Source organism: Vanessa atalanta, chromosome 17, assembly GCF_905147765.1.
Source record: "Vanessa atalanta chromosome 17, ilVanAtal1.2, whole genome shotgun sequence".
Classification (NCBI taxonomy): domain Eukaryota; kingdom Metazoa; phylum Arthropoda; class Insecta; order Lepidoptera; family Nymphalidae; genus Vanessa; species Vanessa atalanta.
The window spans coordinates 572,852-587,526 of record NC_061887.1 but is presented as its reverse complement, the minus strand read 5'-3'; the positions used below and the strand labels follow the sequence as shown (position 1 = coordinate 587,526).

At 31.6% G+C, this 14,675-nt stretch overlaps 1 protein-coding gene across 1 annotated transcript; it reads right to left on the bottom strand.

Moving 5' to 3' along the window:
• Nucleotides 1-2,744: 2,744 nt before the first annotated feature.
• LOC125070290 lies at nucleotides 2,745-14,025 on the bottom strand. The gene is made up of 3 exons (XM_047680091.1): nucleotides 13,255-14,025; nucleotides 4,267-4,497; nucleotides 2,745-3,869 (listed from the first exon to the last, which is right to left on the bottom strand). Exons 1-3 carry the CDS (start codon nucleotides 14,020-14,022, stop codon nucleotides 3,687-3,689), a joined length of 1,182 nt encoding a protein of 393 aa, XP_047536047.1. The 5' UTR covers nucleotides 14,023-14,025; the 3' UTR covers nucleotides 2,745-3,686.
• Between the last annotated feature and the right edge of the window lie 650 nt (nucleotides 14,026-14,675).

The following is a 14,675-nucleotide window of genomic DNA, read 5'->3' as shown; positions in this document are numbered from 1 at the left end:
TATCGTTCAATCACAATGTTCCCGTTTGCATTTTTCTTTAAAGTCCAATATAGAAAACATAGTATTACCCTTGCTTATTGAATGTCAAAAATCTATCCATTAAGTACATCAAAATACAAATTCAGGTTGCAAATTATAAAACAAAGATTAGTTAGTATGCATTTTATTTTGTACTAGGTATAAACGAAAAACTATTTTTTTTTTTACTAATTTCTGTTCAGAGCGTAGAAATCGATCCAAATCGACTTTCACTATAATAAGAAGTGCGTCTTATGACTCGTTTACACTTTATTATTTTTTTAATTCTTAACTATTTTATTTCCTAACAAAACAACTAGATCAAAACCTCCTTTACAAATATAATAGCAAAAGCGTCTAACGCTGAATTAGTTGCTTTATCACATTTAAATACATAAATAAAAAAACGTTTTTTTTTATATGTAGAAATGGGAAAAAACAATTGCTTTAAGCAATCAATACCTTTTAGTAATCAAAAAATAGATGGCATGGGATATTGGTCGCCACTGTGTACGGCAACTGTCGTACAGTCGTCGTCGTTTGTGCTGTAAACTAGTGATTACTCAAGTACATGATGAGGGTTTTTATTAAAGAAAGTCCATGAAACCTATTTTAATTGTAGAATTCAAGTAAACAAATAAAACGCGAAATATCATCAGATTGGTTGTAAGTACCTACATTTCACATACACTTTGCTAGCTATCGGGATATCTTGTGTGCTATATGGTATAAATGATATTTATATGAAAGAATTTCCTTTAGTAAGAAATTAAACCGTGCAAAGGCGGGACGGGTCGCTAGTCTTTTTTTTATATTGGTTGGAGGACGAGCAAATGAGCCACCTGATGGTAAGCGGTCACCGTCGCCCATAGACTATGGTACTGTAAGAAATATTAACCATTCCTTACATCGCCAATGCACCGAAACTAAGATGTTATGTCCCTTGTGCCTGTAGTTACATTGGCTAACCCTTCAAACCGGAACACAAGAATACTGAGTACTTCTGTTTGACGGTAGAATATTTGATGAGTGGGTGGTACCTACCCAGACGGGCTTGCAAAGCCCTATCACCAAGTAGACCACCACCAATTACAGTCTCGTAAACATTTCTTATCAAATATAGTTTTAATAAGAAACATTATTAAGAGATACATAGATCTTATCTAATAAATTATACCACAATATATATACTTACGTGTAAAAATTCAGACATTCTCCATCATTATATATTTAATCGGTCAAATTATAATATTGTTATATACACATACAGGGCATACAAAGAATTATTTAGTGAAAGATAATGGAATGATTGGGTTTCATTCAAAAATAACTCGTTACTTTAACCAAAACAATAGAAAATAATTTATTACAAAGTAAATTATATAAAATAAAATCGAACCTTTTTTATGGCATATGTTGGTGGCAGGCAAACCAGCGCATAGACACGGGCAACGTAAAATAAATTATCCATTCCTCACATCGCCAATTCGCCACCGACCTTAATCTAAGATGTTAAGTCCCTTGTGTGTGTAGCTATACGGGCTTACTCGACTTTCGAACCAGAACGCAACTATATTGAGTATAGCTGTGTGGCAATAAATTATCAGATGAGCGGGTTGTACCCAAACAGGCTTGCACAAAGCCCTACAACGAAGTGAATATCCGCTTAATTCTACTAAAGCACCGATTATCGATGTGGTTATAAATTCCGGAAGAATATATCTATTATCTATTTATAAATTGGCAAAGATAAAACAGTTCACTACTCCTTTCTCCTCTGTTTGTCTAAAGAGTTTATTAATCTTTTTGTTTGGTATAACTGCTGGCGACTTTTAGAGTCGAGATTTTTTATCAATAATAAGAATAGACATACAAATAAATACGTACGTACATATTTTTATTTGCTTACCTCAAGGCTCAAAATTACGAATATAATAATGCTAATAATAATACATACATACGAGTATGTTTAATACGTTCTGATTAAGTTTTTAAACGAATAGTATAGAAGTATCGATATCTACAAAATCTCTCTTCTATACGTACCTATCGTTTAGGTAATTTTCTCACAATGTATTTATCACACATACGTATGTATAATTGAAAAACCATATGTTGTAAACGTATTCTGTGAATAAAAGTCGATTGTCACTCTTCAATTTGTATCAGTAGTTTTAGAGTGTTGTAATTGCAGAAACCACGAGAAATGACATTGACCTCGGATTTGGCACAGTACGGATGGATAGATCATTTGACATGATACTTGTTATATCAATATTTATTTAAATAAAGACCTTAAATATATATACAAATAACAATAAAAATCAGTTAATGTATAGATCTTGACCGCGTGGAATGGTGGCAAGGATGCTTGCAGGATTTCCCCGTTGTATCTCAATCGATAAACTGAGCAAAAATCGAACCTCCACCACCTGCCACCTGCCACCAGGTTCGTGGCGAGACGAGGTGTTATACTTTGAATGAACCTTTTTGCACTACTACTCCAAGGTCCGAGTGTTATAAATAATTATTAAAGAAAAGGTCCTTTTCCTTGATTTTCCCAATGCAAGTCTGAGAGATTAGCTAGATCAATAAATATCAAAACCGAGGCCAAAACACCATGCAACCGTAACCGCTCTACTCTTGTACAAATCACGCACCAACCAGTAGATAACATAAAGGTCCAGGTATGACGATAGCTTATAAATACTTATAAAAAATAAGAATAAGAAAAATAAAACTTTATTAATGTCAAAAGAGGTATTCCAAACAGTAATGATTAAATAAGTCTGCACATTTAAACAAGTAAAAAAAAAATCAAAAAACACAAACAAAATTTTAGTAAAAATATCTACAAAAACATTTGTTACATAAAAAGATATATCTATAATAACTGAATATATAGGTAACTATATTACAATGGCTGCCTTTGTGATTAAATTACACATGATATACGTGTTAAATAGAAATTATGTATTATTTGTATTTGTAAAATGAAATACTAGAACAAGTTCAAAGTTCGCGTATTTAAAAACACAAAACCAAGTTACAATACTTTGAATGTATTTGTCTTTTTTTTTGGCAAAAGTAGGCAGAGGTGCAAATGTTCACCACTGCCCATAGTCTATATATATATAGAGATTTTAATAATTTCTTACGTAACCAATGTTATCTCCCTTGTGCGTATAACTACTCTCACTCACCCTTCAAATCGGAACACAACAATACAACTTTATTGCTGCTTGGCGGTAGAATATATGATGAATCTATAGTGATAGCGGCATATAGAAATCGATTTTACTTATGAATATAAAATATAATACAAATGTATATAACAAATACTTATAATTAATACATTTGCAAGTATTTCGTACCCGCACCAGGCACTTTATTTTAAAGCGAAGTCCAGCTTATGAGACCTATTATAATTTATAAAATCAGGACCGAATTATCCATTGGGCAGTGTTGCCAACTGCCTAGGGGCTCTGCATCGGCTAAAAGACTTTAGGCAGATAAAAAAATATTTTTGGAAAAGGTTAATGGGGCATCGAGACCTACAATGCCTAGGGGCCCCGACGTGATTAATCCGACCCTATAATTAACATATCTTATACCGATTATTAACTAACAACACTTGAATAACTATGAACTTATATTAAATGCTATCGTTAAATAACGCCCCATTTGCATAAGTCATTAATAAGTCCACGGAACCGCTCAGCGTATTGTTCATTGGGTGCCATGATGAAACTGCTGCCGTCAGCGTCGCCATCAACTTTAGGCGCAGATGCGGCATCGACTGTTACCACGGGGAGAACCGTCACGCCCAACAGCACAGCATATGGCAGCATCTAGAAATTAAACAATCATTTCTTGTAAAATACCTTAATCCATAAGAATTATCACATGGTATCTGTAGTTGATACAATGTCGTATAAACTATACTTACAAACTGGCTATCATAAATTTTATTTCACTATATGTAATAAGTAAACATCTCTTATTAGAAGTTTATGAATACAATGATATATATTAATTGGTTTTACTAAATATTTAATTACTTTTCTCTTAAATAATGGGCCAATTAATTTGGGATTGGATATTATAATTTAATTTGACTACTATAGTTCTGTGTTTATGTGACAATTTACAGAAAAGTCTTTGTTCCACTGTGACGATTTGGTCAAACGAGGAACGATCACCCATCTCCAAGAGAATGATAATACGAAGAAAACTATGCGTAGGTACCTCCTTCAGATCGCTGTTAAATTTCGTCTTTGGATAAGCCTCTAGTGGATCCACGGAAAACCTCTTCAACGCTTCTTCTAACTTTGTATAATAGTGGTCCAGTAATTTATCATAGTACTGCTTTCTGAACTCTTCATCAGACCCCAATGCGATGAAATAAATTAGGTCACAAACCGGAGTCCCCGCGTAGACGGTTTGGTAATCAACGGTAATCGCTTGAAGTGTATCGTCCTATAAATTTAAAACATCATTATTTATTTACTTTACATTATAATTATTATTATGCAATTAAATATAATAATTTCGTGATGTATTCATGTCAGATGCGATAAATCCACTATATATAAGGATGTAACTAAATAAGATTAATAAATGTCGAGATTATTAAAGCGACGTAGTTAGTAAATTGTTTCCTTTTATATATAAATAGGTATACAAAATAATTTGTCTTTCGCTTAACGTTTTAAAGGCCGAAATAAACAACAATGAACGATTAATAGCAAAGCCGTAGTGCCTAAATAATCATTCACCTAAATTAGACGAGGAACATCTAAACATCGTTTGGTACGAAACAAAATTCAATGTTACGAAAGAAAGATACGGTGAATGGGCCCACAATGTCATCTAGCCCATTGTTGCAATCAATCATGGCCGATTCTGTGACTGTTATCGTAATTTTGTAGCCGTGTCCATACAGTATAAGTACTTAAACTACACCAATTCAATTTGGTAACACGCTTTTTGTGTATTTTATTTATTTACTTTGAAATATTACATAATAACAAAAGCAACTTTTTATTTATAAAAGTACATTGCAAATATAAACACTCTGTATATTATAATATTGTTTCCTGCATTCAAATTCTACGAGTTCTTATATATATCTGATTTCCAAAATGGATGCCGCACATACTTGCTTACAAAATACCACAATGAGATACTACGCACTTATGGTTCTAAAAATTATAATGTTATCTGTGCAGTAAATAGTGACTAATTTCTGACCGGTCAACTACTTCACACGTACATGATATACAATTTTATTTAAGAGTAACTAATTAGATACAATTTACATGTACGACAAAGTCTGCATTTCGTACCATTGTGTAATTGAGATTTTTTTAATTATTTATTAATAAAGTATTAGAATTTCCATGATTGTAAATTATTACATAACATTAAATATTAAAAAAAACCTATAAAGTAGTAAAAAAACAAAGCCCTTGAAAACGATTTCAAATAATTTAATGGTCAAATTATGTTGCACGGCCATTTATTTACCTTGCGGTTTTTTGCCATTATTTACACAAGTATACAACTTACAAGTACCTATTATTCAAAACGATGTTTTATATTTTATTATAATAAATAAAAATAAGATACCAGATAGCCTAGTAGCTAGAAAACTTTAATCTTAACCGAAAATATCGAGTTCAAACCCGCGTAAGCATCACGGAATTTTCATATGTTAATTTATCTTCATAAATAATTATTTTCGACAATCTTCTACACGTGTTCCACTGTACGCATTGGAACAGCGTCGTTGAGTAAGCTCGTACCTTTTCCTCAACGGGTTATTTCAAGTATCTAATGATTCAATAATTAATTACTTAAATACTAGTAATAATATTAAAATACCGCTACCTTATCTATATAGTTAAATATATACTATATTGATATTATACTTAACCGATGATTACGGGTTCAACCCAGGCAAGCACCACTGAATTTTCCTGTGATTAATTTGTGTTGATAATTCATCTAGTGCTCGATGGTAAAGGAAACCTGCATGTCTTCAACAAAATTCTGTCATATGCGCATTCCACCAAACCGCATTGGAGCAGCGTGGTGGAATATGCTGCAAACCTTCTCCTCAATGGGAGAGGAGGCATTAGCCCAGCAGTGGGAAATTTATAGGCTGTTAAAGTAATGTAATATTATATATGGGAATGTAGCTTTCTGTCTGTTGTTCTTTCACGGCCAAAGCACTGAACAGAATTTGATGAAGATGAATATTTTTGAAGCAAATTCGAACTCCAAAGGATATAATAGGACTTTTTATAGCTAACACCTACCGACCAATCCCTAAACTACGACAACTAGTAAATATTTAAGAATATAGTACTTTTAAACTTATAAACTACATAAAACATTTTATATATTTAAAAAAATATCTATATAATAATTACAGATAAGAAAACAGATATTGTTTATATTCGGTATGTAGTGGCACGCGACAAGCGGACACTCGCTAGATAGTATTAAAACTTCATGATAACAATTTATAACGCTGTCTCTACGTAACCATTGGCGTGGACCAATTGTAGGCGATTTAAATTTTATTAAAATATGATACTATGTTACTTTTTTATGTTATAGAAGGGCCACCTGATGGTAAGTGGTTACCACAGCCCACAGAAAAAGTCGCTTTAAGAAATATTAACCACTCATTACATCGTCCAAATGCCACCAAACTTGGCAATTAAGATGTTATGTATGTATGTTCTTTGTGCCTGTAATTACACTAGTGCACTCCCCCTTTATTGTTTGGAGGTAGAATATCTGATGAGTGGGTGATATGTTCTACCCACACTGACTTGCACAAAGCCCTACCACCAAGTGTATACATTCTTGCGTTCACCATTTGATTTCTGTTTGTATATTGATAAAACTTAGCAAGATTATAATAGTGTAAACATCGCATCACCATGTAGTAGATATAATATGTTTTGCCATATCTAATGATGAAGTTCTCAGGGAAAAATCTAAAAACTGTTCAGATCGAGGTTGCTGCCGAGGTTGCTGCCGAGAAACATGCGTTTCTTCAAGTTGTTATTGTTTTGAATGTAGAGGACAGGTAAACTAATAACACCTCTAACTTTCTTCGGAAAGTTAATAGATCCTTCCTGGGGCACGGTATTCGTTTCTACGATAAGATTCCACAGTTATTTTTAACTTGGCCTATCAAAAAATTATCTCAATATTAAAACGTATGTTAATGTTTTTTTGATACAAAATGATATTAAAGATAAAAAAGCGTGGACTTAGTATTTACTGATTTCTAGGCAAGATATATAAAAATTGGATTATACTTTACTCACACGAGTAAAGTACAGTGTTGTACCGCTGGTAGCTTTAAATTTAAGGCTGTTTGAATAAATAATCATTTGATTTTTTTATTGATATATTGGGCTTATTTGTTGTCAGTGATTGTGAATTTACAATCGAAACTAATATGTATAAATAGTTTCTTCAGGGCTTAATCTAAAATCCACGTCGTTGTTGCAAATCTTAGATTCGCCAATATGATCATATCTGTAGAAATTAAAAATGAGCAAGTCCGTATCTTGAAATATTATCACAAATATTACTAATTAAATTGTTAAAATTCGCACCTGCGTTAAATTGTGATAATACACAATTCATAACCCTGATTAATAACCGAGTACAAGACGTACTTACGACATTTTATCCTAATACTCGACCCAACGCGCCGCTGCCGTCCATTCATCCGTGTCGCCATTGTCAATGGTTTCGCTACACGTATTGACCTTTATTTTTCTAAAATGATTGACGTTTAAGGCTATTATTATTCTGCTCTATAGGTCGGTAGCCTAGAGCTAAAAGGAGGTGCAATTGCCACAAATGTCAGATGGACGTAAGGGTTGCATATATGCTTATAACAATTTCAAGTGACAGATACATTTTCTTGACATATTTTGAGATCTACAGCTGGTAGACTCGGCTTGCAATACGATAATCAGAAGTTAATTTTAAGAGAATTTTAGAAAGCTGATAAAAAAGTTATTCTTTAGTTCGGAAACAAAATTCAAGAAAAGATTCGTCTTACTTACGGATACTGGAATTGCCTACGAACTCTCGAAGCACTAACGAAAGACAATATCGCTCTTGGAAAAGGGACTAGGTCCGATACTGTGTGCTTCTTATATAGTTTCTTGTCAGAGTAAAGTTGTTCGAATTATTCTTTTGGAATAAGACAGTTACAGACTATGACTATACTTAGGTTCAAAGTAAGTGAAAACATGAGCAAGTGACTTAAAGGACCTGTCAATACTTAAAAACTGCGCCGAAGACATGACAGCCCGCAAATGTATACGGTTATTCTTTTCCTCTCACAATTCGGTTTGATGACAACCGGAAACGACCGTTCAAATAGTTTGACGTGCTCGCTGAGGCACGGGATGTTAACATTTCCATGAACCCCACCCATTGACAGAATTTGCGGCATTATTTGGTGCCCACGCGTATGAGACTAATATATTCCAGGCAACCAATGCCTTGCAACTAATAATTAAACGGGCTAGCCGCAAAATTCAACTGTTTTAAAAGTTGCTACTTTAACTTTTGCGAATAATAAGCACGTCAATTGATCTCATAGGAGGAACTATAAATAATGGTTTAGCGGCTAATATTATTAGAGGGATAGTATAGCGGCAAAATTAAAAAGAAATGAGCGATTATTATAAAGGTTAAGTAGGATTTGAACATTTCAAATTTAGCTAAAAACAGGTTTTTTGAAAATAGTGTTTATCTATATTTTATATCTACTTAACGCTTTTTATTTATAATTTTCTGCTGGAAAATGTTTCCGAAAGAGAAACTAGAAGTCAATATATATTGACACTAAACTTTTAACTGTTTTTTTAAGTGCTTTCTAATTATTTCAATACTTCTTAATGACTAGCTATATTTTTTTTCTATCCCTAATCCAGATTACTTTTTCGCCCCATTATCTACATATATGTAATCAAAGAAACGCTAAAGTACTTGTACGTTTATGTTACGTTATACGTACTGTGTACATAATGTTAGTGAATAAAAAAGCTTATATTTGCGCCTTCCTCATTTTTTTTATTTATAGGAAGCCGACACAGTGTGTAACATATGTATATATATAATCTAATAAATAGCAATTTTCAATATTGCGTCACTTCCTAACACAATAAATCACATAGTTTGGCTCGCTACAGTTTAACATTTAATTAACATTTAATCTATATCGTAAAAAATAATGAGTATCAATATAAGGAAGCGTCAAAGATAAATTGTTTTTATAAAAGTGAATTAAATTGAAATAAGATAACAAAATAAAAATATAAAAAAACGGCTTACAGAAGTTATGGACAAATATGTTTGTATTTTGTATAAATTTTCTTAACATTTTTTTCTTATTTTCATTTTCTATGCCTTTATGTTACTACCGTAATAAAGTGTCTTAGAATTGATTACATAATTATATCATGCGACTAGGAGTATCCATTTATAATAACACATCGTGTTTGCATTGATAGCAGGTTAGTAAACTCGTGTCTGTGATTATCTTGTCAATGTTCTAGAATTTTCCTGTACATAATCTACATATACCAATATGGTAAAGGTGGTTTGTATGTGTAAGGAATTAGTTTTGCGTTGAACAGACCGTTGTGTGAGAATGGTTGCATAACTTTAAGGATTACCAATCCAAACTCTAAAGTGTGGTGCTGCTGGAGCTAGAGGTTACAATTACAAAAATAGCAAAATAGTCATTAGCAATGCCGAATTCACTGTTAGCGCCGCCCCTGAGCACTGTAAAAAATGCCACCCCAGTATAAATTTATGGCATAAAATAAGCTTTGATATAAGCATATCTTTAAACGAACGAAATGTCGTATTTGTAGCAAATAGAAAATTATACACTTTTGGAAATTAAGTACATCAAGCGCTGCCTTAATGATAGAGTAATGAGTAAAATGCAACTGAAGAGAGAGCTTTAGACATTCACCTTCAAAAGGCCATAAACATTTTCAAGTAATTCTGTTAATCCATTTTATACGTCACTGAATAAACACATACATGTTTAAATCTGTCCTCTAGTTATAGTAGCGACTTGGCAATCTACGGAACCCCTATTTCATACATTCCCGTTGGCCATTTTTAGTTTTAGACCCCTGAGATAGTTTTTCTAACCTCTACAATATTTATCAAACCAAAACCAAGAATGTGAAGCAAAACCAAAATAATGACAGGCGACGGAGCTGAAAGTACATGACGACACATGGCGGCTCGGCAGGTGAAGTGAAAAGTGAATTGGTACAACATTACAGAATTCGATCCGATCCTGACTCTTTTCTCGAGATTCGAGATTGTTTACGCGTGATTGTAGACAGGTACCAAAAACCCAGAGTATTTTATATGAATTAAATATTTAAATTATTTTCAACGTTAAAAAATATTACTAAAAAACCTAACAACAGTAGTAAAATACCTGAAGTTAAAACATAATAAAAAAATTACCAAAAGTATTCTAAAAAAACAACAGCTTCGATTTACATTTTAGAAACAACCATTACTCAGACATATATTCTTAAGTTATGTTTATACGTATACACTATACATAGATCAGATCGGATTATGATCAGTTTCTTTACAAAACACATTGAGAGTCAAAAGCAAATAATTTTATCTCAATTAAAAGTATTTTTAAAAAACTTCCTAGGGTCAGCATGTAACAATTAAAACTTTATAAAATCAAAGGAATAATAACGCGTCCAATTTTTTTTCTCCTAGCCTGTTGTTAGCTGTTTTTTTCTCCTAGCCTGCTTCCCTTTAATACAATATTTTTATAAAAATGTTTCTTTCATTTTTATCAATCATCCATCCCTTGACGATCAAATTCAATCCCGATATTTTCAAAACCGAAAGACGAGCGACCCAGTTCTATCCCGAGCTAACCTCGACAACTCGTCACAAAAATTAACCTCAGTTTAATCTTAACTGAGGACCAATTCTATGTATTTATATCGGTTACAATACGATTTTAAATTTGAGAAAACAAATTCTCTATACGACAGATATAAACAAGATCTGGTTAATTATGGTTTAATCAAGGTTTATCTTGTGTTTTTTTTTTTATAAAGTACGTTTAATACTGTACTATTATAGGACTGTATTATTATTTAGTTTGACTTTGAATATCATTGTATACCTGCTGATTGTGTTAAGCATTTTATGCCAACTAATGCTAGTAACATTGTACCTAAAGCTCTATTTGCAAAAAAGATGAATAGAACTATTTATAAACTCATCATGTTTTTGACGTGGGTATAGTCTAAACTTGAAACAGATGTAAAGGTTATTTTAAGAATAATAATACTATTTTTATATATAAGGTCCTAAACTTGTAATTAAATATTTGCCAGTCGTAGTAGCGACATGCTAATTCTTCATATCTAAGGCTACAATAATATTAAAAATATTTCCAACAATGAATCGGATACAATAAATATTAATTTCGACAATATATCTTAGACAACAAAAATAAACAAACGATTACACGAACAAAAATAATTACAGCTGTGTTCCTTGTAATCGTCAGCGAATGTACGACGAAACGCGTGTTTTTTAGCCATTAAGGTCAAATGAGATCACGGTCGATGATAAAAAACATCTAATTGTCAACTTCGGAGATCTGAACAGTTTCTAAAATTCGCTAAGAATGAGAACGGCCTTTATTTAATGGGATAAAAATATACAATATGGTGACCAAATAATATCTTGCTAAGTTTCATCAGCACATAAAGTTAACGATGTTTATATATTTATAATGTATTTACAACATTTATATTTTTAATCAACTTTCAAAAAGCAAAGAGGGTTTCTATTCGTTTCTATTTATTTGCCAGTGTACTTGATACTTTCCATTTCAATTTGTAGACAAAATGCCACCACAAAGGATGATAAAATACGGGATGAAATATTTATGTGTATGGATTTTATTTATACCTAATTTTTTTTGGTATCAATACATAAAATATTTTATAAATACAGCCTGTTAATATAACACTAGTTTATACACATGCAAGTTTGAATCGACACTGATAAATTGTTGCCACATATAATGCACATAAAACACGCTCATACTTGACCAGATTTGAAATCGCTATTTATATTAGATTTCGTTTATACAGAGGACTTAATTCTATTTTTTCACAGACAACTTCACATATAAATATATATAAATATTATTTGTATGAGACTTAACTATGTATTTTCTGAAAATAGCAAGAGTTACTATCGCAATGAATCGATTGATTCCAAGCAGTGATTTTTGGTTCGTCCTTTTCAAAAATTGATCGTTATATCTATATAGTTTATATCTAAAACAGAATTCAACGCATTAGTCTTACACATACTTATCATAAAGTAATTACCATTAGTGTTGTCCTGTGTTATCGATAGTAAACAATATCAACATAATGATGTTTGTTGTCTCCTGTCTGCGTTCCTAATATCATTATATAAAACTAAATAAATAAGTTTGAATATAAATCTTTTTCTTTGTTGTTGGCTGTATAAATTATTATTTACAACATTTTGTAATAACTTTTGTGATATGAATATTGAATCAATTATTATAAGTGCTTTATTTATGTACGTCTTTACATGAACGATAAAATCGTTATATTATATTTGAATGTATAATTATGGCGTTTATATTAAGAAAATAATTTTAGTATGCTATACTAATACTGACCTAACCATTTAGGTATGTCTTGAGACATACTTACTTAAAGAATGATCTTAATTTATTCATTATAATCATATAATCTATATTCATGACTTATAAGTCATGTAATTATAATAACATGCTAAGACAAGGATACGTTTTTATATTTAGACAAATTCAAAGCAATATATAAATAAATAGGACAAAAAATGACTGAAAAACTAGTCAGACATTTTTTGTTTAAATTTTAGTGTTATCGATAAAAAATAATAAATATAAAAATAATTCATATACGTTTTCCTCAGTTATTTGATAACGATTATAGTAAATTCGACTATAAGGTAACATAAGAATTGAAGTGACTAAATTCAAGCCTCGTAAACAATCAGCTAGCTGATGATGAATAGACTATCAATTTATCCATATTAACAATTTATTATATAAGGTAATAATTATACAATGTAAACAGTAATTGTTCTCACCTGTTTCCGGAATAAAAGGTTACTCATTCTATAATCTCCGTGCACAATAACAGGATTACCAATTGGATTGTTATATTTGGTAAAATTGCTCTGATTCTCATACAATACGCGCCCGACTGCTTCCCTTTGATCTTCTTTTAAAATTTGTAAAGAAGCATTGATCATCTTCTCCCACATCTCTTTGGCAAAATCATTATGTTGCGTTTCGTCAAAAGTAATCTTAAATTTCAAATCTAATGTGAGCTCATTAAATTCCTCGGGATGATATTTCGCGAAAGCGAATGATAGAGCATGGAGCTTAGCTAAATTTTCGACACCTGCGCTAGCGTGTTCCCAGTCCATGGATTTAAATCTGTCAAAAGTCTTATAACCACTCTCAGTCAAATTCTCAAGCACGACTGTTTCTTTACCTCTATCTTCTTTGCAGCCGTAAAATTTTGGAAACAAATATTTGTATTCATTGGGTATGTTCAATTCATCTTCTAAGTCTTTATATATTTTAACCAGTTTTGTGTAAACAAATCTCTCGTTTCCATAAAGCCAATCCGCATTCATTTGCAGTCTCAAGTTTTCTCCCACACACCCAACTTTCGCGAAGAGTTTTAGCTCATCTCGATTTGGAGATGAGACGTTAACAATGAACAGCACTGATGTATAATTGCCTCCGTCAGTCGGTATTGCTTTAATTTTTATTTCACGCGGCTTGTAATTTTTTTCGTCCAAAATTTTGTCCAAAAAAACACGTAACGTTTGCTCTGCGTCCGTCATGTTTCGGATTTAATTTACAACTGGTTTTAGTGACCTATTCCGGCAATCAAGACAGTTATCTCATTGGAGTACAGTCGTAACGTCACAAGCCACTCATATTGCTCGTTCATATGCTTTGATACATAACACCTTAATCATAAAGTTGATAATACAATGCGTTCTTTGATAGGTAAATATCATTGCTTGTCGATTTTTTTGTAATGAATTTAGATATTATAGTATATTTTTTATTGATTTGTTTTAATTTCTCATTGTTAATTAATTCAATTCTAACGATGTCTTATTATATTGGTTCGTCATTAAACATAATGTGACTTCTACCTAAAATAATAAAAAAATGTAGCAGTTTCTTCGAGAATTGTAAAAATACATAAATTATTTGTTTACAATAAAATTTTAAACATATTCCTAACAATCTTCAATTATCGTCTCCACGTTACTGTCCATCTTTATATTGTTATTTTTATCATATATATATTATTTACACTTAGACATAGTATTTTTTTCTAGAATAATTTATGTAAATATATCTTTTGTCATTTGGTAAATGTAAACACTGTTAGTAATATTTATTCCACTTGTGTTCTAAACTATAAAAATTATGCTTAGTTTCGTCCTTGCTCTGTGCGTTACGCAACTTACATGACGTGATG

Coding starts and splice junctions, on each gene's coding strand:
- LOC125070290 (XM_047680091.1), bottom strand. CDS start 14,022: ATGACGGACGCAGAGCAAACGTTACGTGTTTTTTTGGACAAAATTTTG. Junction 4,498..13,254: donor ACCTTTTATTCCGGAAACAG/GTGAGAACAATT, acceptor TTAAATTTATAG/GACGATACACTTCAAGCGAT. Junction 3,870..4,266: donor TTAACAGCGATCTGAAGGAG/GTACCTACGCAT, acceptor TTTAATTTCTAG/ATGCTGCCATATGCTGTGCT.